Source organism: Mustela erminea, chromosome 7 (assembly GCF_009829155.1).
Source record: "Mustela erminea isolate mMusErm1 chromosome 7, mMusErm1.Pri, whole genome shotgun sequence".
Taxonomy (NCBI): domain Eukaryota; kingdom Metazoa; phylum Chordata; class Mammalia; order Carnivora; family Mustelidae; genus Mustela; species Mustela erminea.
The window spans coordinates 25,333,235-25,361,181 of NC_045620.1; the positions used below are offsets into that span (position 1 = coordinate 25,333,235).

The window sequence follows — 27,947 nt, forward strand, 5'->3', positions numbered from 1 at the left end:
ATCACTCTGAATTTAAGAAAGAAGAATCGGTATCTTACCATTTGAACCTAAAAGAATATACTCAGGGCAAGACAAATTTCAGAAGACATGACACTCTTGAAATACAGAATTTTATTTAGAAACTGTTTAAAGTAGAAAAAAACCCTGTCAAGAAAGACCAGGTGGAAAATGGGTTCCCAATAAAATGGAATTTTAGGGCAACAAAAGTCTAAAAGGCCACAAAAGAGAAATAGCACCACTGTTATTTGAACAATGGCTAGTTACTTGCATTTTTTTGGCATTGTTAATCACTGAATCTGGGTTTTCCTCTGAATTCCACACAGAGCATGCACTACACAACAATTTTATCATAAAATATCTGCTTTCTACACACATTTTAGGACAAGCTACCACCAGGAACAAATCAATACAAATACATCAGGGGCTGAACAATCTCAGTAGTGGGTGACACACATTTTGCAGAATTCTGCCAAACAAAGGAACTGAATAGGCCAGGGGCAAAGCAAATGAGGAAGAGTTAAGGAATGAAATATTTTAAATATTAATAATTAATTCAGACACGGTACTGTATCTTCTGCAAAAGAAAATTAACATTTAGTAACACACTAACGAATTTTATCTCCAAAGAGATTAGTGCACTGGCAAAGTATTCCGATAACAGTGGAGGGCGGTGGACAGCAGGTACCGAGAACACCCAGCCTTGCAGATCCCAAGGTAGCGATGGCCTTCACTGGTCACTCCCTTTGCCAGAGGTCCAGAAAGAACTTGCAGTGTGACCACTTGCCTGCTGAACTTACACTCTAAGCAGCAAACTTTAAGGAGCCAAAGAGGAGTCCCCAGTGGGCAAGGGGAGCAGAGAAGAGAAACATGTTCAATGTAAACTTAAAAGACAGTAAAATGGGACACGACCCGCATTCAAATCCCAGAGATGTGGGCAAGTCCCCAAAAGTAGTTGTTAGATTTAAAAACTGGACACACCTCATCTCCCAAAAAACACAATACATAGAAATTTCAGGGGTAACTGGAAAAATCGTCAGAGAAATGTTCAATGAAATTCAAGCTCTTCGACTCAAACATCTCAGGGCTGAAACACACCCTCTATTCATCCAGGCAACAATGCCTCTTGCTTCTTAGAGCAGGGATACTACTGGTCAAGGACACCAAATGGCTTTACAGAGCAACTTTTTAAACTCTCCTTTTGGGCCAAGGTCTAGGCCTTTGAGGATTCAAGCAACCCTGCAAGGCCTATGAACAGCAGATTCCAAAGGTCCAGAGGTCTGGCCCTTCCTTCCCAGACACAATGTCAAACACGAAAATGTCCTGTCATGTTACATTTTCTATTTTGAAATATGGAAGCATATTTTAAATACTCTTAAGGCATTTATTTATTAAAACGTTCTCTGCCAAGATTTCACATTAGCTTAAAATTCAAATCAGTCTTTACATTTCTCTGAGGTCTCCACCTCAGTGTATCACATAAAAACACCTTCTCCAGCAATCAGTGTTACCAGCGTCCACTCGGTGAGCCCCATGGTCAGCCTCTTTGTTCCCCAGGTGACCCAACTAGATGTTAATACTGCTCTGCTACAGGGTAAAAGCTCCTAACTCAAACTCATTGGAAATGGGGTGAAACTTCTGCAAAGTGCACTTTAAGAAGAGGTACTGTTTGCTCATGAAAAGAAACCAGTGAGTCCTCTAAGAATAATAAAAGGGGGTATTTTACAGTTAAGCACATGATTTGGAGTGAAGAATTCGGATGTTGCTCTGCTGGTCCAGGCTGTTAGTACTCTTCTTGTTCCTCCTGTGGGCCCCCTTCATCAGGTATCACAAAGCCTTCCTAAAATGGGAAAATGAGAGGGAAAAGCTATTACTCAGTACCAAATGAAGGATCAGTTTCTACCGTAGGGCCACTTTCCTCGTATTTACAGCCTCTCAAAGTCAACTGCTCTTCCTATCTCTACCGCACATTTGACATTTACTAGCACAAGGCCACGTGACCACCACTTTATTAGACAGTGGAAACACATCTCACAAAAGGCAAAAACTAAGCATAAACTTATCTTCAAAAGTGGATTTCTTAATTATGTCGATTATGGTGATGATTTCACACATCAAGTTGTACTTAAATAGGTACAGTTCATTACATCATTATGTCAATCAATAAGGTTGTTTTAAAAAAGAAAATAAACCTTCAAAAACCCCTGAAGTCATCACAAAAGTTTCGTACCACACAATCTCCTTGCAATAAGCTGTCTACAGAGCCAACTTTTCTTTACACCTTCCTCTGATGGCACTTAAGGACCATGCATGCCACTGTGGGTATTGTGGGTTTACCCAAAACACTCATAATCCCACAGTAGTTGCCAACACTGATCCAACATTAATGGTACAGGACACAGCCGATTTGCAGCTTCCACCTCACACACACTCTAGGGCATTCTGGCATGTGATAACGGCTACAGCATCATAAAAATCAGAATTCCCCTTTGACCACCACGGTTTTTTTCTTCAACTAAATCTCTACAGCTGAATTTACTTAAGATAGAACGCCACTAAAATAATACTCAGACTAGACCAAGGACCCCTATATCTTCATCATCTTTGTTTCACTGAAGCTGGCAAAGAGCAAGCCCAGAATAAGGATTTACTGAACAAAGTACCATCTTTTCAGTCATCTGTCTTCATCCCCCGAAATTCATTGGCATATTTAGAGAACAGTGTTAATGACAATATCAATATTTCCTTATATTTGCATACTGTCAAGCATACTATAAAACACTTATACACTGTAACTTGATCCTATAGACCTTACTAGGTGTGCAGATTTATAAATAAGCAAAGCCACTAAACAATGGGCATAGCAAGATACCAAATCCTAAATGTAGGGAAAAATCAGTCTTCCCTGATCAGCTAGCATGTCATGATTAATATCAGCAGATTCAGCTGTGTAATAATACACATGGATCCCAAGACCATAAAGTACTGAGAGGAAATGGGAACCAGCACACTCCAGGGCAGGAGGAACAAAGACACAATCCGACAACTAAGGGCAGGGGACATCAAAAAAGGCCATGAGCGTGGTTCCCAGGTCATGCCAGGGGGCCTGATAAAATGGAGCTGAGAGGTCTAAGTTGCAGGGGGTGGAGTGGGGATGGTGGGGTTAAGAGCATTTTGTGGCACTCATCACCAATCAGCGGCCATAAACCACAGAATCTGGGCAAGCCAGCCATCTCCTTGTCCTATTCCTGCCTCAAAGGCTCACAGACCTCAAAGCAGAGGCTGAGGCTGAGCAGAGATGACCTCTGAATGACTCTGAGAGGTCAAAGTCTTTTGATGAATTGCTATCCTGAAACAGGACAAGCACTAGCACTGAGTTTGCTGAAAACAACCAGATAAAATTAACTTTGTCTGGAAAAATGGCAAGAAAAAATCCTGGTGTCAACACGTACATCTGTGGCATAGAGAATGTCCACGATCCTCTGCAATACAGGGTTGTTCTCCCCCTCGTTCTCCTGGCAAATCAATTCAATGTTCCTTAGCTTTCCAAAGTAGAAATCTCTTTCTTTCTCCAAGTCTTCGACAGTAAGTTTCAATACGTTGACCTGCATAAGACATTGGAAAGGGTGAGATACTCAGCATTTACATACCAATAACATATCAGACAAACCACTAAGCCAAACGAAGACGTGGTCTTCCATCACACTAACATGGATCAAAACCCACTTCGGTTTAGTATCAATTTGGATACATTGGGTAACAGGTTATTAGAAGAAATTTCATGGTTTTCTTTTCCCTTTTTTTAAACGTGGCTACTAGAAAATTTTAAATTAAGTATGTGCCTCACATTTCTGGTTTACGTTCTATTCCTCTTGAACAGTACTGCTCAAGTACAGGTTGGGGCCACAGGGAAGGCCGAGCTAGGAAAACGAAGGTGCAGATACTGAGCGCAATTCAGGCAGCAGGGAATTTTGAGAGCCAGAAGGGCACCACAGACATCATCATCTAGTCCAACCTTCTGAACCAGCTGCAAAAACTGAAGCGAACAGCTGCTTTAGCTCCTCCATGGCCTCACAAGGAAGCCAGAGATAGCCAAAGGGATCAAGTCCCATCGGAGGGTGGAAGAAAACTCCTCTTCATAAGCTGCAGTCAAGAAGTATCCAGAGATGGTGTTCAGAACCACCAGGACCATTCTGTCAATTACTTAATTTCAATGTTCATCATCAAAGGCCTGAAGAGACCAAACCAGAATCAAGGTTCTGAACAGACTTTCAGGGGCACCTGGGTGGCTCAGTCATTAAGCGTCTGCCTTCAGTTCGGGTCCTGGGGTCCCGGGATCAAGCCCCCCATCGGGCTCCCTGCTCGGCAGTAAGTGTGCTTCTCCCTCTCCCACTCCCCCCCTGCTTGTGTTCCCTCTCTCGCTCTCTCTGTCAAATGAATGGATAAAATCTTTAAAAAAGAAAAAACCTGAGAATTTCAATGAAATTAATATAATATAAATAATTAAACAACCATGTATAGAAATAAACTATCAGCCACAAAGTGGAGTATGAGACAGGATAAAAGATAGAAGGGCAAGACTGGAGCACCTGGGTGGCTCAGTCAGTTTAAGAGTCAGACTCTTGATTTCAGCTCAGGTCATGGTCTCAGGGTGAGATCGAGCCCTGCATCAGGCTCTGCGAGGAAACCACTTCAGATCCTCTTTCTCCCTCTGCCCCTCCCCGAGCTCACCCTAAAATAAATTAATCTTTTAAAAAGGGGGAGGAGGGAGAGAGCTGACCAACCCCAGCAATAGGAATCTGCCTTAAATCTTGAGATCTAAGAACCAAGAGCCAGGGAAGAGGCCTACTAATCACATTAGTGACTTGGGAGTAAAGGGAAGTCAAAAGGTATGCTACACTTTGGAGTCCATCACTCAAGGTTCACTAGTGCCTTCCTCACAAACCCACTCCAATTTCCTTGGCCTACACATCATCAAGGGCACCAGAACTCAGCCTTCTGGGCTCCACTGAGGGGCCAAAGCAGGCTTCCTCCATGATATCATTCAATTAGATATATCCACAAGAGGGGCACCTGGGTGGCTCAGTGGGTTAAGCCTCTGCCTTCAGCTCAGGTCATGATCTCAGGGTCCTGGGATCGAGGCCCCGCATCGGGCTCTCTGCTCAGCAGGGAGCCTGCTTCCCCTCCTCTCTCTCTGCCTGCCTCTCTGCCTACTTGTGATCTCTGTCAAATAAATAAATAAAAATCTAAAAAAAAAAATATATATATATATATATCTCCACAAGAAACAGAGAGTATACACTGAAAGTCACTGGCTTTCGCTGCCCATTCCTTTAAATGCTTACCTAGGAGATTGTTAAAACTCTGTGGCTAGTAATCAATGCCACTCTTAAACCTTCTCTTGTAGTAAAGTAATAGCTATAACCTAGAAAACCTAAGGAGAATGCTTTGGACCTGCACAGGCCAACAGAGTAGCTAGGAGCCTCAAGTGGCTATCTGGGTACTTGAAATGTGGCCAATGCAACTGAGACAGGCGGCAAATATTAAATACACACAAATACACACTGGATTTCAAAAACCTAGTACGGTCTTCAAGCATAAAGTATCTCACTGACGATTACTTGTATTGGTTACATGTTAAAATGGTAATACTTTGGATACATTGGGTAATGGGTTATTAGAAGAAATTTCATGTTTTTCTTTTCCCTTTTTTTAAACGTGGCTACTAGAAATTTTAAAATTACGTATGAGCCTCACATTTCTGGTTTGCATTCTATTTCTCTTGAACAGTACTGCTCTGGACTCAAATCAACTCAAAGTAAACTCCAGGATGCCTTAAGAATGCAGAGCTGCTGCATGAGGTAATCCATGTAGAATACACCGCTGTCCTCTTGCCCTAAGAAGCTGGTCTGGCTCTATTTCCCACATCATTTACGTCTCCCAGACCTCCACACCTCTGTCAAAGGCCACAAATTCAAATACTTCCAAGAGGCCAGACAGACCAGGTAAAAGAGCCAAGGGAGTTAGTAACAGGGTGTTACAGATAAGGACCCCGGCAGCCTGGAGAAAACCTAAAAAAAAAAAAAAAAAAAAAAAAAAACCTTCATATTAACAAAAAACAAAAAACAAAAAAACACAAGCCTCAGTACTCTGGAGACAGGGCTTGGGCAGCTGACTCCACCCTCCGGGTAAGTCATTTTAACCTCCCCAGGCACATTGTCCCTATCTGTGAGACCTCACAGGGCTAATGCAGAAGTGAAATACTCACTAGAACAAGGGCAAACCACTCTAAAAATGTCCATTATTTTTGTTTTTATTATTAACATTTGTGAAGACAATCTGACTCACGTGAACTTTTTAAAAAAGACACTCCAGAATCTATTCTGCTCTATCAAGACCATGGACAAGAACCATAATAATCACAACTGTTTTTTTATCCACAGCCATTTTCCTCTTTTATCCCAGATGCCATTCCAGGGACCTGACATAACATCAGCTCAACTACTATGAGAAAAGTAAGTCGCAACACAACACAGTAAGTTCAGAGAGGTTAACTGACTTGCCCCAAGTAGAAGCAACAGAGCCAGAAAAATCCCCAAATCTATACAACCCAAAACCTGTGCCCCACCACACAGGACATTAGCTGTGCCAAGAGCAGCAGTCCCACAGAATCCGCTGCATCTTCTCCTAGAGAGTACAAGAAGCCCGGGCTGGCCACCCAGCCTTGGCATTGTTCTTCCCTATGCTTCCTGTGCACATCCTTGCCTAGAAACCGACAGTTACAGTGCAGTCTCCTTACTCTCCAGGATTTCTGTACTTCACAGTGACAGTCCCCAGAGGGTACTCAAGGCAGCCACACTAATGGGGATGGTGGCCCAGATAAGGTACCTTAACATCAGCACCTAGAAGCACAGGGCACACACAAATCAAAAGACTGAAAAAAGGGGCGCCTGGGTGGCTCGGTGGGTTAGGGCTTCTGCCTTCAGCTCGGGTCATGATCCCAGGGTCCTGGGATCGAGCCCCGCCGTCGGGCTCTCTGCTTGGCGGGGAGCCTGCTTCCTCCTCTCTTTCTGCCTGCCTCTCTGCCTACTTGTGATCTTTGTCTGTCAAATAAAGAAATAAAAAATCTTTAAAAAAAAAAAAAAAAAAAAGACTGAAAAAAACAAAAAAAACACAGGGGCGCCTGGATGGTTCAGTGGGTTAAGCCTCTGCCTTCAGCTCAGGTCATGGTCTCAGGGTTCTGGGATGGAATCCTGCATCGGGCTCTCTGCTCAGCAGGGATCCAGCTCCCCCCGCTACCCCCGCCCCCCGCTTATGGTCTCTGTCTGTCAAATAAATAAATCTTTAAAACAAACAAAGAAACAACAACTACAACAAAAAAGAAACAAACAAATATCATCTCTGGGCAGGCTCTTAGGTCCTGATCTCCTAGGAGCAGGGCTAGGGTCATGAGAGGTTCCAGGTTCAAGTGAGGCCACTGCCCCTAGGTTTTAAGACTTGGCTTTCAGGAAAGTGAAAGGATTCAATTCCAAACACACAGGAATCATAGAGCAACCTTGATTTTAAAACTGGAATTAATGAAGAAAATCACCCAAAAGCAAACAAACAAAACTATAAGGGTTGGTGAAAAAATGTCTAAATTTTGTTCAGATCCAGAGACCTCTGCTAAGTACCTTCAGGATATTTAATCCTGAAGCATACATTCCAAATCACAGAACAAATAAGAACAGAAGAGTTTTCCACACCAGTTCTACTCTAACTTAGATCTCTAGTGACCCAGGATTTCAGCACAGACACCGCAGAATCTTTTTTACTATTTAGAAAGAAACTCTCCTTTATCTTCTGTCAGAGCCAAAATTCAAGAGACACTCTGTGTATCCCACAGAACGCTGAGAGGTGTTCCGGAGATCTTCGACACGGTTCTACTGTACAGGCGGGTTTCCAAAGACACCGGCTTCTGTCACACTAACACATCTTAGACACGCCCAATCCCACTCTTCCACCCACACCCCCACACTCCCAGTTCCCACACAGCACCCAAAGTGCTCACAACTCACGCCGAGGACTGCTTCAGCAGGGGGACAAGGCAGGCCTTCCTCCAAGAACACAGACACGCCTCCCCCTGGTCAGGGCTGCCCAGCACCTTTTCTCCTGAAGCGACTCCTGTCTCGGACAGAGGCGGTGCCTACCTGCTGCATCAGTTCGGCTGCTTCGTCATCCCCGTTGCCCACACCAGGGTTCTTTCGCACCACACCCGGGCCAGTCTTAGGGGTTGCAGTAGTTCTGTGTGTTGCAATGGGCCTCTGTGGAGCTGAGAGAGCAGCAGAGCTTTTTTTAAGAAGAGAAACTTCAAGATAAAAAACCCACCAGACAAGAGGAGCCTGTGACCAACGGCCCTCCACAGCTGTGCTGTGCAGGGACCCAATGTAGAGAGCCCAGCATGCAAGACCACACTCCCGTGTTTGCCCAGAACGGTTTCTATGGCAGCAGAGTTAAGTACCAATTTTAGCCACCATCTTTTGTGCTGGGAAGGAGTCCCTCTGTGAGGTCTTTTTTTTTCTGCTGGGGTAAAGAGCACTATCATCTGAAAGCAACACAGTCCTTCTGGCACACACCAACAATCTACCTTAACCTAGCTCCAACCAAATCCACACAGAGGGTAACTTCGTGGAGCAAAGACAAACTTCATGCCAGGAGTGGGCTCACAGTCCCAGCTGCTGCCAGGTGCCCAACGTCTCCCATCTGGAAAATAAGATGTCCCCCATCTTAGAACCTCAAACTCCTTGGCTTGGGAAGAGAAGGGTGGCAGACTGATCTTATCACTTGTTACCTCAAAACCTGCATCTTGCTCACCTTGTAAAAGGAGGTTGGGAGGGTTAGGAGAGGAAAGCAGTGCCCTGACTAGGACTTACAGACTTCTCTGTGAATAGAACCAAAAGCTGACAAAGTAAGGAAAGAGTAGTGTGGTTAAAACAATCAAGAATAATCAAGAACAGGATACCTTGAGGTAAATTTATGGTTCGTGATTTTAATCATTTCTTTAGCAATTATTCTGTAAAGCTGTACATGATGCCAGGCTTAGAAATATCTGATCTTCCTGACACCCCAAAATGTTCAATAACTGTAAGGCTTTCACCTGCAGATACAGGCACTTCCTCTGGGTGATCTCTAGTATATCTTTATCCCCAAGATTAAATGCTTACTGCAAATCTCCACTTGCCTGTTCCCAGCATCTATGCAGATCCCCATTCTAGCAAGCTAAGCACTAAGTATCTGGAGAAATCAGAACCCTCACACTCTACTGATGGGAATATAAATCAGTGCAGCCACTTTGGAAAAGACTCAGGTAGTTCTGTAAAAGGTTAAACAGAGGAACCATATGACCAAAAAATTGTGCTCCATAAGTAGATATCTTCAGATTTATACCCAAGAGAAATGAAAACATAGGCCCACACAGAAACTTGTATAGGAATGTTCAAAGCAGCACTATTCCTAACAGTTCAAGGGGGGGGAACAACCCAAATGATCAGCAGCTAAAGAATAAATAAAATGTGGGGGCCCCCGGGCGGCTCAGCCAGTTAAGCGTCTGACTCTTGATTTCAGCTCAGGTCATGATCTCAGTGTTCTCTCGTTCTCTTATGAGAACAAGCCCCACATCAGGCTCCGCACTGGGCATGGAGTCTGCTGAAGATTCTTTCTCTCTCCCTCTGTTTCCCAAAAAAAATTAAAATAAAAAGGTAAAATGTGATATAGTCATACAATGCAGTATCGTTCAACCACTAAAAATAATGAAGTACTGACAGGTGCTATGACACGGATGAACCTTGAAAACATAATGCTAAATTTAAAAAGCCAGACACAAAGACCAATATTGTATGACCCCATTTGTGTGAAACATTCAGAACAGGTAAATCCACAAAGTGGATTAGTGGTTGCCTGGGGTTGAGTGGGGGAGGGAAGAGCTAAGGGAAAATGGGAAGTGACTGCTATGGGACACAAACAAGGTTTCTTTTAGGGAGTAACAAAAACGTACTAAAATTGGTTGTGGCGATAGCTGAACATATCTGCGAATACACTAAAAAGAATGCAAATGTACATTTTAAATGAGTGAACTGTATGGCAAGTGAGTTATATCTCAATAAAGCTATAAAAATTAGAAAGTACACAATGCCCCTCTCTACTTATCAGATAGTTCAGACTCTCTCTCATTAAGTAATATTCTTTCCTCTTCTGGAAAAGGAGAAGTTAGCATCTGAAGAACATCTGCCCTGTCCCTAGGTATACAAATGTTCCACGAATACGCAACTGCAAAGAGGTTTTGGGAAACCTACCAAGCCAAAACCTTTTAGAGAAGGTCTCTAAAAACTGCCTCCCAGATTCTGCTGGCATCATAGCAAGCCAAAGCCACTTAGCAGCTCAAATTCTAGAGAGGCCAGGGAAGCCCACAATAAGCACAGGAAGCTGGTCTGCAGACAGAATGATGATGCAGAGAGCCAAGCACAGTTCCTAAGAGACCTAGAAATCTCCGTCAGTTCCTGGGTATTGCAGTCTGGTTGTAACTTCCCATCTCAGGGCCCTGTGAAAAGGCCTTGTGTCCAAACTAAGGCTCCCTTTTGTGAGCTAACCTGAGGAATTTCTAGCCCATACAACTAAAGACTACTGGCAACATTACATAAAGTAATTCATTCAAAACCTCAAGAACAACCCTCTGGGGCAAATACCAAAATTCCCATTTTACAGAGGAAGAAACTGTGGGTAAGAGATAAAGTGGCTTAAACAGGGCTAGAGAGACCTAGGAACAAACAGAGGTCTGCCTGATGCCACAATCATAATCCTGCCACAAGGCTGGGATTATGCTCCTTAATCTCCCTAAGTTTATGGGGCTCAAAACCCTCTGGCTGAAGGCTGAATGAACAGATGATTAACGAATACTTGGAATACTCTTGTGCGGAAATGGTGTTTTTGTTTTGTAGTTTTACCTGCACTGCTAGAGCTGAGAGGTTTCTTCGGTTTGTTCAGAGCTGGAGCAACAAGGGAGGGAGCCACTGCAGTTTCTTGACCTTGTCTGGCAGCTACAGGGTCATAGTCTTTTCCATCATAGTTAGCATCAAAAAACTTCTTGAACCACTGAACAAATTCAAAATTGTCCTGAAACTTTCCTTTTACTAATTTGTCCACAGGAATTATCTGCAGAAAAATACCAAGACTATTTAGCCCAAAGCAAGAGGTCTTTGGCAAGCATCAAACGTGTCCATGCATCAAATCAGTATAAAGCTCTACCAAAAGGAGAAAAAAAAAATGTTTAGAGGCAAGAACTTGGTGCTAAGTAAGCCCCTGAAAGTTTATAGAGCAAGTTTCAAACAGTTTGCCTTCCACAAAGTACTTAGACCTGCCAACCCCCCCATCAAAAGGAATCAGAAATGCAAAAGAACACATATTATACATTAATCACATACACACATTCCAAGCACATCATAAGACATTCATTCCACTGAAGAGTAAATCTCCCAGGCAACTTGCATGGCCACAGTGCCCATCACCAAGTAGGAAACCCAGAGCACAAACCAACCACAGGTACCTACAGTGAACTGTGTTAAAGAAAATTCTGTCTTGTCAATCATATCTCAAAAAAGCTGGAAAAAATTTTCATCAAGAAAAAAGATGGGCAGGGGGGGTAAATTTCTGTCTTAAAAACAGGTGAAGGTGGGGCGCCAAGGTGGCTCAGGTCATAATCCTAGGGTCCTAGGATCAAGTCCCGCATCAGGTTCCCTGCTCCACAGGATGCCTGCTTCTCCCTCTCCCACTCCCCCTGCTTGTATTCCTTCTCTCGCTGTCTCTGTCAAATAAATAAATAAAATCTTTAAAAAAATAGGTGAAGGTAATAATCTGTCCCAGATCAGATTTCTACAAAATGGTGTGTTTTTCTATTTTTTTTTTTTTAAGATTTTATTTGTTTGACAGAGAGAAAGGCAGCGAGTGCACATAAGCACAGGCAGCAGGAGCAGCAGAGGGAGCGAGAGGGGCAGGCTCCCCGCTGAGCAGGAAGTCCAATGTGGGGGCTTGATCCCAGACCTTGGAATCATGACCTGAGCCAAAGGCAGACGCTTAACTGACTGAGCCACCCAGGTGCCCTGGTATGTTTTTCAAGTAATTCCAAACCTATTAAAATATAATCCTGTAAACATTTTTATTGTACAAAATACCTGTTATCAGGTATTACTTCAAATTATTGGACTGTCGGCCAGAGTTTAACTATCTTTTAACTCATCAAGGATTCCAGTTGCAATGATACTTTTATAAAAATGAATGTATGTGGGCACCTCCGTGGTTCGGTCAAGGTGGGATCGAGGCCCACATCGGGCTCCCTGCTCGGCGGGAGGCCTGCTTCTCCCTCTCCCACTCCCCCTGCTTGTGTTCCCCCTCTCTCTATCAAATAAATAAATAAAACAAACAAACAAAAAAATGAATGTACGTAATATTTTGAACTATATCCACCTCTCTGAGCAAATAAATAGAATTTTAAGAAATTACTCTGTATGATACTGAAACATTTATAAACGAAGTGTTATCTGGAACTCATTCTCAATAATCTGTGAGTACAGCAGGTGGGGTAAAGGGATATCTGAAACAAACTGGCCATCATTTGATAACTGGTGACATACATGAGAGATCATCACACTATTCCCTCTACTTTTGTATGCTTTAGAAATTTTCCTTGTTCATGCATGGGGCGCCTGGATGGCTCAGTCGTTAAGCGGTTGCCTTGGGCTCAGGTCATGATCCCAGGGTCCTGGGATCAAGGCCCACATTGGGCTCCCTGCACAGCGGGAAACCTGCTTCTCCCTCTCCCACTCTCTCTGCTTGTGTTCCGTCTCTTGCTGTCTCTCTCCCTCTCTCTCTCTCTCTCTCAAATAAATACATAAAATCCTTGAGAGGAAAAAAAAATGTTTCCTTGTTCAAAAAAATAAAGTAGCGATTCTATAAAAAGAAAAATTACTGCATATAAGCTACACCAAACTATGCCGGGTAGCTAAATGATATTCATTCAATACAAATACATATTTCATATATTATAGAAAGACTGATTTTTAAGTAAATACAGACCAGATACACCAGCAAGATAATTAAGGTATGACTACAAACTTTATTAAAAAACATTTCCTCGGGACGCCTGGGTGGCTCAGTTGGTTAAGCAGCTGCCTTCGGCTCAGGTCATGATCCCAGCGTCCTGGGATCGAGTCCCACATCGGGCTCCTTGCTCCGCAGGGAGCCTGCTTCTCCCTCTGACTCTGCCTGCCACTCTGTCTGCCTGTGCTCGCTCTCGCTCGCTCTCTCTCTGACAAATAAATAAATAAAATCTTTAAAAAAAAAAAAAAAAAAAACATTTCCTCATAAAATGGCTTAAAAGAATAAACTATTCTGGGGCACCTGGGTGGCTCAGTCAGTTAAGTATCAACTCTTGATTTCAGCTCAGGCCATGATCTCGGGGCCATGAGACTGAGTCCCATCAGGCTCTATGGTTGGTATGGAGTCTGAGATTCTGTCTCTCCCCCTCTGCTCCTCCCTCCTTTCACATTCTAATAAATAAAATCTTAAAAAAAAAGAAAGAAAAATGGTGGGGGGGAGAGGTTACTTAATTTTGTGTAATACATTATCTACTAAAACAGAGATAATATTTGTCCTAATGAAGCCTGGTAGACTATGTTTCTGTTACTTTCAAATATCCTTAGGGGCAAAAGGGAAGTTGTCAGCACACATAAAAGATCTTCCTTGTACCCTACTATAAAAAGCAATAATTCTAGATTCTTCTCTTAGAACTACTTATTCTATCATATGGTATGCTTTATAGAAGTAAATCCAGAGATAAAAGGATTAAATCTCAGACTAATAAAGATTAAACAGTATTATTTTTTTAAAAACCGTGAATACAGATTTACAGGCAGATTCCTCCAGACACCAGTAACTTCAAAATAAAGGAGAGGACAACAGGGAACTGGGGTAGAAGGGTACAAAGAAATGCTGCTCCCAATAAATCCTATTTTAGCTGGAGAAAATTTAATTATATAAACTGAGGGAGGCGGGTAGAAAATGTCCAAAGTTACAGGCCAACATCTACATCCTTAGTAACAGTTTCTAATTAAGAAACACCCAAATGAAAGTAAAATTTACTTACTTTGTCAACACCCATTCTCTTAAAACCTGCTTGTAGTATTTTGAAGTTCTGGATGTATTCATGTTCTAACTTAGCCTGGAATTTTACTTTCTTCAAGGCAATCGAGCCAGGGAACAGCATGTCCATAAATTGACAATAGGCAGCACCTGAACGAAAAACAGAAGATTAATATACACACTTAGGTCATTAAATACTACGATTAAAGAAGCAGGATCGGGTGCCTTGGGGCTTAATCGGTTAAGAGTCTGCCTTTAGCTGGGGTCATGATCTCAGGGTCCTGGGACTGAGCCCCACATCAGGCTCCCTGCTCAGTGGGGAGCCTGCTTCTCCCTCTCCCTCTGTCCCTCCCCCTGCTTGTGCTTTCTCACTCTCTAACAAATAAAATCTTAAAAAACAAAACAAACAAAAAAAACAGCAGCAGGATGAACTGGGGTGCCTGGGTGGTTCAGTTGGTTGAGCATCTGACTCTTGATTTCAGCTCAGGTCAGGATCTCAGTGTCGTGAGATTGAGCACCCCCCTCCCAACCCCAGGTTGGGCTCCAGACTCAGTGGGGAGTTCTCTCTCTCCCTCTGAGGCTTTCCCGCTTCCCCCAACCCCACCCCATGTGCTCCCTAGAATAAATAAATAAATATTTAAAATAAATAAACAAAGAAGCAGCATGAACTTTTACCCAAACCTACTTAACCCACATACAATTTAAAAAGTTGTAAAGTAGACCTATAATAGGGTGCCTGGCTGGCTCAATCGGTAAAGCATGTGACTCTTGATCTTGGTGTTGAGAGTTCAAGCCATGTTGTGGGCAGTTTACTTACAACAACTTAAAAGAAAAAAAAAAGTGAACCACAAAACCCAAAAACTTCAATACCACTTGACGTCAGAGTCAATTTCTCAAAATCTATAACAAGACTGGTTTCACCTAAGTTCTAACATACTTGCAATCCGGAAGCCTGTGATAAGGAGAGAAGAAATGTTCCTATGAAATGTTAAAACTTTGTAAGAAACAAATACGACAGGGGCACCTGGGTGGCTCAGTGGGTTAAGCCTCTGCCTTTGGCTCAGGTCATGATCTCAGGGTCCTGGGATCAAGTCCCACATCAGGCTCTCTGCTCAGCAGGGAGCCTGCTTCTTCCTCTCTCTGCCTGCCTCTCTGCCTACTTGTGAACTCTGTCAAATAAATAAATAAAATCTTTAAAAAAAAAAAAAGAAACAAATACGACAATAAAATGACTACTACAAGGAAAAATGAACCCCTAGAAGAGAACGAAGGGAAAAAGAGGTGATTCTGTCTGCTGTTTTGCAAGGATACACCCTCCTCCCGACCGCCAGGAGGAGGGATTTCCCAAGTATTTCAAAGAGTCATCCCCTGACCTAGGTTAAATAAATGTTTTTCTAAGATGTCTGTCTCCCTGAGGTTTTACATCTCTAAATAAACTTAGCCTGTCAGTTTATAAACAAAGTTAATTTTTTTTATTTTAAAAGCAACTATAGAAAACAACTACATATATTTCATCCCATTTCTTTCCAATTCCATTCCTTCCCCCACTTGCTCATTTTTTCCCATCAGCCTCCCCAAAAGTATTTTCTTGGGGCTTAGAATTCCCATGAATGTAATTTCTCTAATGCCTACCGAACTGCACTCTCCTAAGATAGTGCAGGCTTCACTGTGCACTTAGTGCCCTTGCAGGGCTGATGTGCCAAAGGAAACAGCCAGGGAAAGAGGCAAAAAATCCGGTGACTAAGCAAAACGTGTTCTGCAGAATGAGACTACCATCATATGCATATTCAACTTACTTTAAATCAGATCAATCTGGTTCCCTGCCAGTTCTGGCATAAACAGTGCCACCATCATTATTTTTGAAAAGAAGATGCAAAGAGCAGAAGCACCTCCATGACCAAAGTGACATTCTGAGTAGAAAAAAAGCATCAAAAAGTGAAAGCCTGGGGCGCCTGGGTGGCTCAGTGGGTTAAAGCCTCTGCCTTCGGCTCAGGTCATGATCCCGGAGTCCTGGGATCGAGCCCCACATCGGGCTCTCTGCTCGGCAGAGAGCCTGCTTCCTCCTCTCTCTCTGCCTGCCTCTCTGCCTACTTGTGATCTCTGTCTGTCAAATAAATAAATAAACAAAATCTTAAAAAAAAAAAAAAAAAAAAGTGAAAGCCTGGTTTTCGAGGTGCCAAATTTACTTCCGGATCTAATAAAAATATACTGAAGGAATTCTATATACCAGGCACTGAATTAGCAATATTTATATTTTTAAAATAGGGACACAAATAGCTTCCTAAATGCTAGAGGACAATGACCCAGTTTAACAAACTAATAGTATAAAGAAGGGTAATATGTTACTTTTTTTTTTTTTTTTTTTTTTTTTTTAAGTAGGCCCTACTCCTGGCATAGGGCCCAACACAGGGCTTGAACTCACGACCCTGAGATCAAAAACTTGAGCTGAGATCAAGAGTTGGCCACTTAACCACCTGAACCACACAGGTGCCCCTGTTATATTTTAAAAGAGATTTTAAAGTCATAATTTACCAACTGCAATATACAGATCTTGTTTGGATCCTGATGCATACAAATCAACTCAAAACACACGCATGCATGCACACACAATAATCTACTAGGCATCTATATCCACAGCACTGTGTTATACGTGAAAGGTATTTTTCTGAAACAGCAAAGTAATATGCATTTACTAAATACACACTATTTTCAGGCCAGCCACTGACTTCCCACTAAAGTCAACCAAACCACTTGAAAGCAATGGTCATCTGCTTCTCACAAAAAACCTCCTTGGGGCGCCTGGGTGGCTCAGCTGGTTGGATGTCTGCCTTTCGCTTGGGTCACAATCCTGTAGTCCTGGGATCAAGTCCCTTGATGGGCTCCCTGCTCAGTCAGGAGTCTGCTTCTCCCTCTTCCCCCTGCTCTTCCTCCCTCTCTATCAAATAAATAAAATATTTTAAAAAGAAAAAAATTTGCTTGAAGAACTATCATAGTTCTTTATTTTAGAGCTGGAAGAATCCTTAGAGCCATTATAATTTAAAAATGGAGGACAAAAAACTGTGGCCCAAGATCACAGGGCCAGAGACTAAAGCTTAGGACCAGATCCCAGGTATCCTGCCCTCCCTATCTACTGCTCTTTTCCACAGTGTCACGACATCCTCTTACAATACCCTCCAGCTGAATAAAGAAGCATCTCCTTGATGGGGGAAAATAAATGCCACGTTGCAACTTGCTGAAACAGATGATACCGAAGGAAAAACTAAGACCTCATTAAAAATGGACAAAGCAAGTGGGACAATTCACAAAAGAAGTATAAATGGCCGATAAACACATGGGCAGGGGGATTCAGTCTAAGAAAGTAATTTAAAAAGAATAGGGCAAGGATTCACTTATGAAACTGGCTATGCTAACTTTATTCACAGGAGTAAGAAACAGAAACAACCTTTATATCCAATAGTAGAAGCGATCAATCAGCACACCAGCTGCCTGAGAAATAAGGAAATCTAGCATATGCCACGGAGTGTCTGCACACCATGCATGTCTCCTAATCCATGCAGCATAGGAACTATGGAGGCCAGGCTAGAGCAGAGAAGACAAGAGAAGGGGGAGTCGAAAACACTCAGTGAGGGTCACTCTACAGGTTCAAAGAACTGTGCTGGGCCCTTGGAAACATGCAAAGGTCCTGAACATGGAATGGAAGTGAGGGAACAGAGGACTGGCTGACAAAAAACAACCAGCATCCCCCCTTTCTGATACAAGTAATCCCTCATCCAAATCATTCTTTCCTTGATGACTATCTTTCCAAAATACTTGATGACTAGCTCGCAAACACAAGGAGACTATGGAGTGGAAATGAATCTCTAAACAACCTACCAACTATGACAGAAAGTTATCCAGACTATGGAGTAGAAATGAATCTCTAAACAACCTACCAACTATGACAGAAAGTTATCCTCACCTTACCTAACAAGAGCCAAGCAAAGACTTGTTTCACTGTTGGGGCAGGTGGGGCGGGGCAGGGTGGGGTCACAATGCTGACAAACCTCAGCCATTTCAGAGGCAACCAGCACATTAATGGTGTAGGACCTCAGAGCTTTGTGCTCCCAAGAGAAAAACTTATTCCTACCCTTCAAGGCTTGGGTTTCGTAGAAAATTCTAGTCAGCTCTATCCTCGGCTCATCAGAGATAAGACTAGGAGGGACCAGCAGCGTTAAAGGCTACTGGGATTCTGCTTAGGCCTCAGAAAACACAAGGGTCTCAGGAACCTCACTTACTCCAGAACTCCGATGCCCCAGCGGCAGGCAGGCCTTCCACAGGGACATCGTGTCTGCAGCTCATCCTGTTTGGCCTCACACTGAAAACTGAGTCCTCGTTTTCTAAATATCAAAGTGAAACACCATGCAACCATCTACATACTTGGAGAGAAGTCGTATATACCTCTCAGAGGAAAACTAGCTATGAATGAATAAAGTTTGCTTACAAATCATAGTTAAGTGTCCTGCACTTAGCGCTCTCTGCTATGGAAAAGCACTTTATCCAGGGTAAGAAAAATGGCAGGTAGGTTGCAAAGCTGAAATTCTTCACAGGGATTTTCAATGAGACAATATCATTGCAATAATTATATGTAATTGCCATTTGTCTAACTCTCTTCCAAATGCTTCTTTTAAAAAGATACAACTTGAAAAAAAAAGATATGTATGCAGCCAAAAGAGTGTATATTCTGTGGTGAGAAAGATCTGGGTTCAAAACCAGGCTCTGCAATGCATAAGCTGTGCCCCACAGGCAGTCTCCTTGTATGTAAGATGAGCATATGCACACTCCCTTGAGAGATCTACACTCACATCCAGGGTCTGGCACAGACTCCGTATCTGAGAGCTATTTTTACAGGTGGGCCTGGTTCAACTACCCCAGTTTAAAATGAGGAACTAGAACATTAAAGGAGTTGTCCAAAATCACACAGCTCAGAGCACACTGAAGCCTCTTCACACACAGTTCTAACTACCCACAACAGCTCCCTCTCTGAATGAGGTTAAATCTGGAGCCAGAGCATATGTGTTCCACTTACCTACACATGAAAAGACATCTAGCGGCACCTAGGTGGCTCAGTCGGTAGCATCCAACTCCTGATTTCCACTTAGGTCACGATCTCAGTACTGTGAGATCGAGCCCCGCAAGGAATCTGATCAAGATTCTCTCTCCCCTTCTGCCCCTCCCCCACCCACACCTACATGCTCTCTCCCTTTCTCTCTCTGAGAATAAATAAATCTTTAAAAGAAGAAATCTAAATTAAGAAAAATATATTTCAAAGTATATTTAAGGAAACAGGTAAATTTTAGGGAGAAATTCCTGGTGAAAAAGTTGGCCCTGATGAAAACTGGGATGACCTCATCCCCACATTAGTCAGAAAACACGGGACAAGCAAGTGCTTTAAGAGCCTCAAACAAATGAGGATGTGGTGATGGGACTGAGGAAACAGAAACTGGGGGGGAAGACAGCACGGGTCTAAGGCTAACAACCTGGGCCTACGCTAACCTGTGCCTGCCACAACTAAAGTAACGAGTAAGAGACTAGCATGACTCATGCACACCATCTTTTCACTACACAACTTCCTAAAGAGCCTCTCCCCAACCATCTGCAAAATGGAGATTAACCTTCACAGAGGATGGAACAAGATGAGCAAATGAAACTAAGAGCAAGACTAGGATCCAGCTATAAAATAAGGAAGAACAGAACTGAATTCATTTTATTTAATATAAATGAAAGCAGTTAACTGTATTTATTAATTTGAGAGCAAGCAAGCACACACGAGCAGGGGAAGGGCAGGAGAGAGAGAGACACTCTCAAGCAGACTCCCCCCTCGGCACCTCCCATGACCCTGAGATCATGACCTGAGATGAAATTATGAGTCAGACACGCAACAACTGAGCCACCCAGACACCCTAAAAGCAATGGGGGCACCCGGTTGGCTCAGTTGGTGGAGGATGCACTCGTGATCATGGGATTGAAAGTTCAAGCCCCACGATGGATACAGAGATTAATTAAAAATAAAATCATAAATAAAATCATTCATAAATACATACATAAATCCAAATGGCACCAGTAAAGGAAAAGTCTGAGCCCCTGCCGAGCAGGGCATGGGGATTGAAGAACCCCGGCTCCTGATTTGAACAAAGGTTCGAGTCTCAATTCTGTTCTCGGTTCTATAACTCAGGACTTGTTACTCAGTTTTCTAAGCCCAGTGCCTCATCTGTAAACTGGGGTTAATAAACATCTCCACCTCATGGGAGATATAGTGAAAACTGCATGAAGAGATATTGGGAAAGCATTTACATGACCCTGGCACATAAGTGTTCAATCAAATGACTACTGTTACACCCAATAATAATTCTAATTCTCTCCCACAAATACGGTAAGAATTGAAGTAGCAGCAACATATACATCTCATCCTTCTGGCATACTCTTAACCCCACCTCTATCTGGTAGACCCAGTTTGGGTAATTCCAACACAATCCTTATCATGTGAGACAGTCCAGGGCAGTCAGAAGAACCCCCAAAGATGAGACAGGAAGTCTTTAGAGGAAGTAGAAACCAATAACATCTTCACGAAAAATAATTACCAAGAGCCTAGAGTTCATACCCTCTGATCTAGTAATTCTATTTCTAGAAATCACTATGGTAAAATTAGAAGTCACCTAAATGTTCCCAAATCAGAAACATATTAATTCCAGAATACCATAGAAATAGCACAAGGTCATTAAAAACAACTTATTTTTATGATAGTGAATAACACTAGAGAATATCCACAATAGAGTCAAGTGAAAAAACCTGGAAAATACACAAATATATAAACGTGCATAGAAAAGTTAAAGAAAACAGCCCAACAGCAGTTGTCTCTGAATAATGGAACTAACGGCATTTTTTATTTTCTTCTAGTTTTTTCAATGTCAATTAGCATACACAGGAGGGGTGCCTGGGTGGCTCAGTCGTTAAGCCTCTACCGTCAGCTCATGTCATGATCCCACGGTCCTGGGATAGAGCCCGTGTAGGGCTCCCTGCTCAGCCAGAAGCCTGCTTCTCCCTCTCCCACTCCCCGGGCTTGTGTTCCCTCTCTCGCTGTGTCTCTGTCAAATAAATAAATAAATTCTTTTAAAAAAAAGTATACACGGGGGAGGAAAAAAAGTTTCTACTCTTGTCTTAAATCATTACCTCTCTGTAATATCCTCGTTAAGCAACAGTTTAATAAAATTGTGGCTGAAATGGCATTTGCCTGACTTTGTGTTGTACTACTTGGGAATAAGACATGCTACTGATAAAACTAATATAAACTAGAACAGTTACAAATGTCATCTTTGAAGGAAACATTTCAAATCTGGATGCCCAAGAGTGCAGATGGAGAAGCTGGGCTAAGCGACAGGCCTCAGAATGTCAAAATGGTGGCAAAGAAGCACACTCTCCCTCAGCACAGCTCCTTCTAGAAGTGGAACTGGGGCAGGGCTAAAAGGAAGAAACAGGGCAGCCCGGACACAGAACCTGAACCTGTGGCCTCTGAGGTCAGATACAGGCCTGTACATTCCTGAAGGACCTGCAGGCTTTCCTGGAGAAATAGTCTAGTGGATTTCTCTTACCTGAGCACAACTGTTCGATCTTCGTCAGATTCAGCTGCAGAGACTCATTGATCCAGGCCAGCATGTCATGTCGACTTAGGTTATCACTGGTGACTGATGTTGAATATACGTTCACTGCCATCTTCTACAGCACGAGAGGAAAAGAGGAGGGCTTACGTTATTAGGTACACAAGGGAGAGCAAGCATTTCCTGAAGAGTCAGTCACCCAGAGCAGACCTGTAGTAGACTCAAATTTTTAAGCCTCGCATTCTTCCCCAAGAGACCAAATCAGACACTAGGATTCCAGCCATGAACTTGGACTGCCACACACAGGCATAACCCTAAATGAACTGCCCAACCCCTACCAACCTAAAAGTTAGGCCCCATTCTAATATCATTAGTATTAAATTTTAAGGAACCAGAAACACTAAGTAAAGAGATGACTGACTGAATGCTCAGTGAAGGGGGTGCTGGGTGGCTCAGCTGGTTAGGCACCTGTCTTCGGCTCAGGTCACCCTGGGATGAATGGAGCCCCATATAGGGCTCCTTGCTTAGCAGAGATCCTGATTCTCCCTCTGACCCTCCCCCCAGCTCATGCTCTCTCTCACTCTCTCATGCACACTCTCTCTTGCACTCATAAAAAAAACCTTAAAAAAAAAATGCCCTATGAAGGAAGCTGATGCACAAACAACGCTCTCTGTTCAGAAAACTTATCGATTAGTATCAAAATATTCACAGCAGTTTCCTTCAGATGGTGGGCCTTTATTAATTCCTCTTCATACTTTTCGTTATGTTCCAACTTTTCTTTAAAGACTTTAAATATCCACTTTTCATAAGCAAAACAGTAAATAAACTTTTCAAAAACCTGTGTACTACAAACGTGGTGGGAAATGACCTTACAGTGAAGGCTCCTTGGTCCCAACACTCTCCTGAACCACCTGGGGACAAGATGCCTGAGGAGCTTCACAGATACTTGTCATTTACTCTGCCAACTCCCCACAAGGCTCATCTCGTTCTCCTCACTTTACATATGAGGAAAGAGAGGCTCAACCTAGAAGCCCTGGGAACTGGCAGCCAAACCTGCCCAGCCCTGCAAGACACATTCTTTCCCTGCCACTAGCAAATGCTGCCCCTCACTGTTCTGCTAGGCTTGTTTTTTTTTTTTTTTAAAGATTTTATTTATTTATTTGACAGAGAGAGACACAGCGAGAGAGGAAACACAAGCGGGGGAGTGGAAGAGGGAGAACAGGCCTCCCACCGGGGAGCACGCTGGATCCCAGGACCCTGGGATCATGACCTGAGCTGAAGGCAGACACCTAACACTGAGCCACCCAGGCGCCCCACAGGCTTTCAAATTCAAAACAACAAACACACAGAAACATAATAACTTAAAATGCTATTAAATGTTTATGCCACCATCATCCTCATTCAGTCAACAAACGTTTACAAAGCACTGTTCAAGAGCCAAGGAAACACATAAGCAAGAGGGACAAGTTAAGTTGCCTGTCCACAGGTAGTTCATGTTCTAGTACTAAAGTCTGACACGGACCAAATACACCAACAAATGTCATTTCCTATCGACCATTTAGAAAATGGGGGTGGTGGGTAATGTGGTCAGGGAAAAGTCTCTCTGAATTGACGTTTGAGCTTAACAATCAGAAGGAAGCAGCCACATGGAGATGTGAAAGGTGGTTGTAACCCAATAAGCAAGAGGGAGGCACAGAAGGAGGAACAGAAGTGGGAAAAGAAAAAGCCAGATCATGTTAGGACTTGGCCAGCCATTGTAAGGAGTTTCAATTTTATTCTGTAATTGTTAAGAAACCCATTGTGGGGATTTAAAGAGGGGAGAATTCACTCTCCTTTAAGTCTATGAAGGAGTGCAGGACACCCAGCCCCCACACCCGAACATGCCACTTTGGCAAGTGGATTATTTTGAGCTGAAGGCACTGGAGACCCTGTTTAGCCAAAAAATTTTTGTCCCTCTGGTAACCACATAGAAGAATCAACTGGGGGTCTTTCCCAGTTAAATTTTATCTAAGTGATCCATCGTATGGGAGGGCAAACATCTAACTGCCAAACACCTACTCTTATCACTGTGAAATGCTTTCCTTTCCTCTGAAATTCCAGACCCCTACCTGCTTCTTCTGAGAGTAACATACAGACCTCATTTTGCCTGTCTTTGGCATTCTCTGTACATACACCTATTAAGTTTTATTTTCTCCTGTCAATCTGTCTCATGTCAATTCGATTCTCAGTGCAGCTAGAAGAACCTTGGAGCAGATGGGAATTCTTGCTCAAATATATTTGAAAAAGCACCCCAACTGCTGGTAGAGCACAGTGGGAAAGGAAAACTCAAGCAATGACGGAGGGGCAGGTTGATTCAGACTTAATGAAATCCCTGGTCAGTTACCATGAGGACAAACAACTAACTATAAAAACACCAGATTTCATAGTGACCTTGACACTTAACAATTTCCCTCATTTCCTGAGACACCAATATTACCAGTGGAGGCGGGAGGTAAAAACTCAAGAGCAGGGGCACCTGGGTGGCTCAGTGGGTTAAAGCCTCTGCCTTCGGCTCAGGTCATGATCCCATGGTCCTGGGATCGAGCCCCACGTCGGGCTCTCTGCTCAGTGGCGAGCTTGCTTCCTCCTCTCTCTTTCTGCCTGTCTCTCTGCCTACTTGTAATCTCTGCCTGTCAAATAATTAAATAAAATCTTAAAAATAAATAAATAAATAAAAATTAAAAAAAAAAAAGAAACTCAAGAGCAAACTTGGAGCCATCATGAGAGCCCATGCTCTCCTGTGGCACTTCTTTCCATCCACCTAGTGCCTAGAGTATGAACTGATCTTCCCATACCAGTCTCCTGCATGTCTCATTGAGTCATATAGTTAAAGAATGTGAGGGCTGGAAGAGACAGAGATCTACCCAACCAATCCCCTTTTTATAAGCGGGGTGACTGAGAGCTGGCAAGATAAATAACTTACCAGGTCTGTGCCCTCACATCCCATATTTGCCCATCACTTGGCACAGTTCCTCGCACAGTGAGCACTCAGTAAATGCTATTTGTTTTCAGGTTGGCAGGACACTATCAAAGACAGAAAACTGTATCTATATAAGCTTTTTTCAGAAAGTAAACCATCAACACTCTTATATTTTTAAACTCCAATGATAAAACCATTTTTCTTTAAAGATTTTATTTATTTATTTGACAGAGAAGTCACAAGTAGGCAGAGAGGCAGAGAGAGGGGGAGGGGGAAGCAGGCTCCCAACTGAGCAGAGAGCCCTATGTGGAGCTCGATCCCAGGACCCTGAGATCATGACCTGAGCCGAAGGCAGAGGCTTAACCCACTGAGCCACCCAGGTGCCCCGATAAAACCATTTTATACAAGAAACCCAACACAATTTCGTTTCTGACTCCACTGGGAAATTAATTCCAGTTCCCACAGCACTTCATACAAACCTCTACAATTGGCATTATCACACTGGACTGTCATTATCTCTCATTTCTGAATCATTCCCAGACTAGATTTGAGCCAGGAGGCAATCTGCTCTATGGAAAGACCTGAGGATTTCAAGCCAAGAAGACCTCGGTTTGAGTGTGAAGCTGTCACTCTTTTGCTGTATGACTCTGGGCAAGTTACTCAACTTCAGTACACCTTAGTTATCTTATGAGTTAATGCCACCTATCTAAAAACTACGAGGTGAGGTTTAAATGAGATAAGGTACATAAAATACTTGGCATGGTATGTGACACACAATAGGTATGAAACAAACAAGATCCAGGGTAGGAAGGGACCTAGTCCCACTCATCCTCCTGCCTCCAGTGCCAAAAACAGTGCCCAAGACCTGCCACCATCTCTCATCCAGATCCACTGCAGCAGCATTCATGTTAGTCTCACCACTTTAATCTGTCCCTACACAGCAACCACAGCAAATTTCCTGAATCACAAATCAGATCAAGTGTCTCCCCGACTGAAAATCCAAAATGAATGGATAAATGAAATGCATACTGTATGCAAAATACTATTATCAAGAACCAAGGAGAGACACATCCAAACAAAAAATTGTCCCAGGCTAAGTACTTGTAAACTATTTTGGTGACATTCATACATACACTGACTATTGTATAAGTCATGCTACCATAAAATTAAGCAGCTGGTTCAGCCACGTGTGTCTCCTGACCACACCCCAGCTCAGAAAATGTTAATGGCCTTTCATCATCATATAATTTAAAACTCTTTCATTTGCAGTACCTTAATACCTGGTCCCATGTGCTCCACAAACTCTGCAGCCACTAAATACATGAGGTTAGGCACCCTGTGGATATGCAATAAACATCTACCGACTCAACCAATTAATTGGCTCTTCCAGGCAGTCAAAACAGTCTAGTCCTCAGAGCTATGGCTACAGCTAGCTACAGCTTACTCTTCCTCCTTAAGGATTTCATTGCTTGGCCTCAATGGAAACCCCACAACCACTGTTCAAGCCTCACCTTTAAAAGGCTCCATGATCCAGGGTTCAACTGCCTTGAAAAAGCTCTCTTACCTCCTCCCCAGGTATTTCTCCTCCTTCAGCAGTTCTCCTACCATGTTCTCAAACCCATTCTGACTGGATGCTGGCTGAGGGACACCCTATTACGTTCAAGGCATCCTACTGAGCCCTATGGAAAGAGAGGGAGGGAGGGAAGGAGGTAGGTACTGCCAGAAGACAACCACGTGACCCTGAGTAAACACCTCACCTTTCTGGATCACAAATGGCTCACCTGTAAAAGATGAACAACATATTCTGCACAAAGGGGTGGTGAGAATTAAATGAGAATTTAAGCGAAAACACTTCAGTGAAAAGCACATCAAGTCTTAAGCTTCTCTTTGTGCCAGAAACCATGCTGGGCACTCTGACACAGCACCACCAATGGCACACTGGTAGGAAACACACTAGCTCTCTGGGAGACAGCATAATATAGAGGATGAAAGCCTGGACTCATGATCACAGATGTGGCTTCAGCCAACTGCTGGACAGCATGAAGTAAATCACTTGAATTTTCCAAGTCTCAATCCCTTAATTGTAAAATGAAGATAGAATCTGAGATAGTGTGGTATTAAATGATACAATGCCACATCAAGCACTTAACACAATGCTTGGCACATTGCAAGTGCCCAATTAGCCAAGAGCTGCTATTATTATCTTACAACACCCCAACAGGTAAGTGAGTGCTAGGCCTGGTGTACCTTCCCTTCAACAGGCCTCAGGATGCTCATCCTCAAAATGGGGGAGAGGCCAAACTGTTTAAGCACCTCAGGGCAGCTGTGAAGCAGGGACTGAAAAAGCACTGTTCATATCACCCTGTTACACTCTCTTCATAGTAATTATACGAAATTATCCTGTTCATGTATTCATTTCCTTAGTTCCTATCTGTCTCCCCACCACAATGCAGACGCCTGGAGAACAGGCCTTTGCTCAGCACAGCGCCCAACAGATGCCCAGTGAAGAAAGGAAGGAGACCATTGAGCTCTTACTTTTTGCCACGTGCTGTGACAAGAGCTTTCCGCAGTCTTATCGTTGTCCCCGTCTTACAGATGAGGAAACTGAGGCTGAGAGGTTCAGCACCTGCCCAAGGTCGCACAGCAGGGAATGGAACCACGGTCTGAATTCCAAACCGAACTCTTGACCATCAGGCGACACCGCCTCCTACAGTGGGGGTCGCCAGAGCTCCCAAAAGGACTCACTAGAACCACACACACACCCTACCCCGGCCCAACTAACCCGGAACCTCTCACCACCGCTGTCCGAGTCCCACACCTAGGCCGCGGCCCAGAAGCCCCCACGCCCTCGAGGGGAAGCCCCCACTTCCGGCCCGAGGCCCCGCCCCTGGCAGAGCTGAGCGCGCGCCCCCAGCCCAGCCCGCGCGTCGGGTCACGGCCCCGCCCTTCCCCCCACCCGGCCCGATATGCACTGCTGTGGAGAGCCGTCCAGGCACCGCTCGCAGGGCCCGCCGGCGCCTGCCGGTCCCGAGGCCCACCCGATAGTCCCCCGGCCGCCGCCCCGTGCCCGCTAGCTGGCTCACCGGCTCTCGGCAGGACCGCGTCCACTGCCCGTGCCCGGCTTCGGTTCCGTCTTCGTCTCGTTCAAACCGCCCGACCCCGCCCGCCCGCCCGCGCGATGACCTCACACG

General features: G+C 43.7%; 1 protein-coding gene across 2 annotated transcripts; it reads right to left on the minus strand.

Annotated features, from left to right (window-relative positions):
• Positions 1–94: 94 nt before the first annotated feature.
• Positions 95–27,947, minus strand: MAPRE1 (microtubule associated protein RP/EB family member 1). 2 transcript variants are annotated; one of them, XM_032350973.1, is made up of 7 exons: positions 27,840–27,947; positions 21,792–21,915; positions 14,171–14,316; positions 10,977–11,184; positions 8,187–8,308; positions 3,450–3,602; positions 95–1,837 (listed from the first exon to the last, which is right to left on the minus strand). In XM_032350973.1, exons 2-7 carry the CDS (start codon positions 21,910–21,912, stop codon positions 1,781–1,783), a joined length of 807 nt encoding a protein of 268 aa, XP_032206864.1. In that variant the 5' UTR covers positions 21,913–21,915; positions 27,840–27,947; the 3' UTR covers positions 95–1,780. The 2 variants fall into 2 exon arrangements, with proteins under 2 accessions (XP_032206864.1, XP_032206865.1); XM_032350974.1 differs by lacking the exon at positions 27,840–27,947 and adding an exon at positions 27,292–27,601.